At 24.7% G+C, this 4,340-nt stretch overlaps 1 protein-coding gene across 1 annotated transcript; it reads left to right on the top strand.

The window, feature by feature from the left end:
• Positions 1–326: 326 nt before the first annotated feature.
• Positions 327–3,022, top strand: LOC102671375 (zinc finger CCCH domain-containing protein 10-like). Its single transcript, XM_006620855.2, has 3 exons — positions 327–957; positions 1,121–1,406; positions 1,481–3,022. Exons 1-3 carry the CDS (start codon positions 428–430, stop codon positions 1,949–1,951), a joined length of 1,287 nt encoding a protein of 428 aa, XP_006620918.1. The 5' UTR covers positions 327–427; the 3' UTR covers positions 1,952–3,022.
• The last annotated feature ends 1,318 nt before the right edge of the window (positions 3,023–4,340 follow it).

Consider the following 4,340-nt stretch of genomic DNA (forward strand, 5'->3'; position numbering starts at 1 on the left):
GTAATATTTCTGCATTTGATATTTTCAAAGGTTTTCTTTTTCAATACATTTTTGTTAATGTATTATCAGACGTAAAAAAAAAAAATTGTAAACATAATTCAGAATAAAATAAAGAATTAGGAATATTCAAATCATGTATATTTATCGATTACAAGAATAAATCTTATATTTCTAAATGTCTTTATCACAAATAATTATGAAAAGCTTTTTTTTTATTTCGTATATCAATGAATTATTAAATATATAAGTTTCAATGTTTGACGATATCTAATTTAGTTTGCTCTATACAAATTAGATTGATTTATCTATTGATTTATCTATATTTATATTGTAACAAATTATTTTGTAATTACAGCATATGTATAGTGTGTGACTAATAACGATCGACTAAGAATTCCTTACGAGGTATAAGCGCAATGTATCATCGATGAAGAAGCTGAAAAAAAAGTCGGATAGCGCGAGAGGCGGGCAAGCGAGCAAAACTGCAGGCGCCACAAATACAAGCGGAGATGCATCACCTACCCGTGTGTGTAGAGATTTCCTGCGAAACGTATGTCACAGGGGTAAACGTTGCAAGTATTTACACGAACGTTCCGAAGACGATCCTATAGACGAATATACGTTCTGTCATGACTTTCAAAATGGTATGTGTAATTGGCCTGGATGTAAATTTCTTCATTGTACGGAAAGTGAGGAGAAGAGATTCCGAGCAACAGGAGAATTACCTGCTCATATCTTGAGCAGGCTCAAGAATAATAATGAGAAATCTGAATATCCTATGTGCAAAGATTTTATTAAGGGTAGTTGTCAAAGAACAAATTGTAAATTCAGACATTGGAAGAATGAAGAACCACAGCATAATTTGATTGCTACTTCCCATCATAATGTATCTAGACCACAGCATAATTTTAATGGCACTAGTAATGATGAAAATCGGAGATACGAAGAGGATAGAAAGTAAGTTTATTCAATGTTTTATTTATTTATTTTTTTTTTGTTATTCAATTTTAAAAGAATACGATTTTCTTTAAATACTTAATATGCTTTGATTTTAAATATAAATATTTTTGAAATATATCTTTAATAATATATCTATATATTTTATTTATTTTATATTTAGTTTCCACTGGCAAATGGAAGATCAACATAACTTAGTCACAAATAATGGTTATAATACATCTTCACATCCACCTGATTATATAGGACCTCCTGAACCAAAGAGACGAATAGTTTCTGGTGAAACTGTTGTTCATTTTGAAGCTTCACAACTTGTAGGCCAACATACTGCACAACCAGTTACACCAGGATACTATTATCCAGTAATACCACGTAATGAAGCTAGAGCAATTGTTTTAGAAGATGAAAATGCTTTATTAAGAAAAAAAATAGAAGAATTAAAAAAACAAGTTAGTATAATTTTACTATTATAATTTTTTCACATTCAATGTATATAATAAATTTATATATATTATTTTTCAAGGTTAGTGATTTAACAGCAACTAATGAATTTCTTTTGGATCAAAATGCTCAGTTAAGAATGTCAGGGAAACGAACTGCAAATGTAACGGCTGTTACAGTTCCTGCAGTTACTATTACAAATACTGTTCCACCATCACAAGCTCCAACACCTCAACAAATGGTTAATGCAGCAGTAGCTGCTGGTACCTTACGTACAGTTACTGCAAGTGTTGCGACTGTTCCTGTAAGTATAGCTACAGTTGCACCTGTTTCTATTGCAGCAGTTTCAATGGCACCAGTATCAATTCCGCCTCCCATTGTTACAATGGCTCAACAAACTATTACAATGAGTGGTTCAGGTCCACAAGCAACTAATCAACAGCCACCTAATACACAACAACCAGCTAGCTTACCTCTTTCAATATCTGGTGCTACTGCACCATTGGTTTCGTATCCTATTATGACTCAAGAACTTAGGCCGGTATTGCAGTAAATATACTATAAATGAGAAAGGAACATCAAATAATACCTCAAACATTTGAAGAATCAAGAATGCTGTCTTCTGCATTCAGTCTTTCAAAATGATATTGTATTTCTACTATTTTTTCGAATATAAGTGATGAATGTGAAAAGAAATATCTTCAGACGATCAAAAATTTTAGAGAAATAAATTGTTGAAAATATCATATTAATAAAAAAAAAATGCGACATCTTCAATATTTATGTAGAAACTCATAGAAATTATGTACAGGATAAACATAATGATCATAACTGTTTTTTAGCAGTATAGCTTAAATAACATGCCCTTATTATAATCTCTTAAGTCTAGTATTTTCGTTCCTTTCAATAGTTTACCTTGTAAAAGGTGTTGACTACATTAATATGTTAATATGCAACAATAAATGTCCAAAGTGTGTATAGATTTAGATTAATAAGAATACTGATCTAAAACCATGTTGAATGGTTGAGAATGATATTCTCTTATTCTTTTTTTGATATTGTAATATCATAAAAATACAAATAATTTTGTAGGTAATTTTTTGTATTATTAAAAAAGATAATCAGATACAAGTAAAAAAAAATGTAAATTAAAGAAAATATAGATAAGAAATGACTTGTTTAGACTAATATGTTAAAATAAGTACAAAACTAGGATGAAGCATGTAAATGAATTATATTAAAAGTTCAAACTTAAGGTTACTGTTTTCTAATGGTGAACCTTATATATTCTGTACGCAATGCTGTAAATAATATTTTGTTGCTTCCTCATTTTCTCAGAAAAAATTTTTATACTTCCATCTCTTTAACAAATAAGTTAACTACTCTTATAAAATAGTGATATTTTAATAAATTAAGTACTTACTTATTGTGGTCTTTTGTGTTTTTACAATTTTACTTAAGTAAATGGCTTTGCATTCAGGTGATGGAAAGTAAAGACTATGGTTTTAAACCGAATGTAAGAATCAGATACACAGACATGTAACATGCATCCCATAAACCAAATAAACATATGTACATGTTTTCAAGTTATATTATCAGTCATGGATTGATATATGTGTAAATATATTTTGCGTAATTAGTATAAGAAATTGAGCAATAAGTACATACTCTTGTATTTTATATATGCATACAAATGTATAATCTTTTATGTATCATTTTATGTTAACAAGCATCTCATTAAAATGATAAATCTTTAAATTCTTCAAAAATAGCATTCATATTATATTTTTTATTAAACTAAAAAAATTTGATACGTTTGTATAATAAGACTTTTTTTAATTTAATATTAAAATTAAATATATTTAAAAAATTTATTAATTAATTTTATTTAATTAATTTTATTTAAAAAATTTTTAAAGACAATAATATGTAATATATTTAAAATAGCTTTTTGTACAATTTATTTCATTTAAATTTTTATTTTCATTTTAATTTTCTATTTTAAAATATTCGTTAGACCAAAAAAATAACTTTAAAGAACAATTGAAGAAAAAATATTGATATTTGATATGATATTAATTGATAGTAAATGTGACTGGAAATTAAATATTGAATGTATTGTAGTTTATAGTATTATCTATCTGATTAGGTGATGAATATGTTAATAGAATCTCCATAAAAAATAATATGTTATTACAATATTTTTACTCTTATAAAAATAATATTTTTAATTCTTGAAATTGTGAAATACAAGAGTTTCATTTAAATAATTTTTAATTACATTGTTTTAACATTTAAAATATTTCAATGTAATTTATTTTGTTAATACATTGATAAATTTTGTTTGATTTATTTAATATAAATTTAAAATTAAATGAAAGGTCTTATATATAGATCTACAAATTATTTATATTGAATTTTATAATTATCATTATGATATTTTTTATATTAATATTTTATATTTTTTGTACATAAATAATTATAAAATCAGAATAAATATATCTTGTTATAAGTTAAATTATTATTTATATACAAAAATATTTATTTATAATTTATAAAAATATCTAAATATGTATTTTATAATTTGCAAAATTAATATAATATGATAATAAGATCTTTTAAATTTTTTCAATGAAAATAAGAAAATTTTATTAATTCATATTTGTGAAGTTTTTTTCTTAAGACTAAGTGAAATATAATTGACCATCCATTAGTTTTCAGTGATCAATCTTACAATAAAATATTAATAAATGAATATAAAAATTTTATTTTCTATATAAGAGAAAATAAATATGTAATGAAAAATGTTTTAAAACTATAATATTATTACACAATTTTGAAAATATATTTTTTCAAAATTATTCTATTCAGAATTATTATATTTTGTATTTTTTTTTTTTTTTTGCTGTTGTAGAAAAGTTTGCATTATAATAACATTCTAT

Source organism: Apis dorsata, unplaced genomic scaffold, assembly GCF_000469605.1.
Source record: "Apis dorsata unplaced genomic scaffold, Apis dorsata 1.3 scaffold_553, whole genome shotgun sequence".
Classification (NCBI taxonomy): Eukaryota; Metazoa; Arthropoda; class Insecta; order Hymenoptera; family Apidae; genus Apis; species Apis dorsata.

Bases quoted from the DNA above. Each gene is read 5' to 3' on its own strand.
- LOC102671375 (XM_006620855.2), top strand. From the start codon at position 428: ATGAAGAAGCTGAAAAAAAAGTCGGATAGCGCGAGAGGCGGGCAAGCG. The intron at 958-1,120 runs GTAAGTTTATTC...TTTTATATTTAG, and splicing joins AGATACGAAGAGGATAGAAA to TTTCCACTGGCAAATGGAAG. The intron at 1,407-1,480 runs GTTAGTATAATT...TTATTTTTCAAG, and splicing joins TAGAAGAATTAAAAAAACAA to GTTAGTGATTTAACAGCAAC.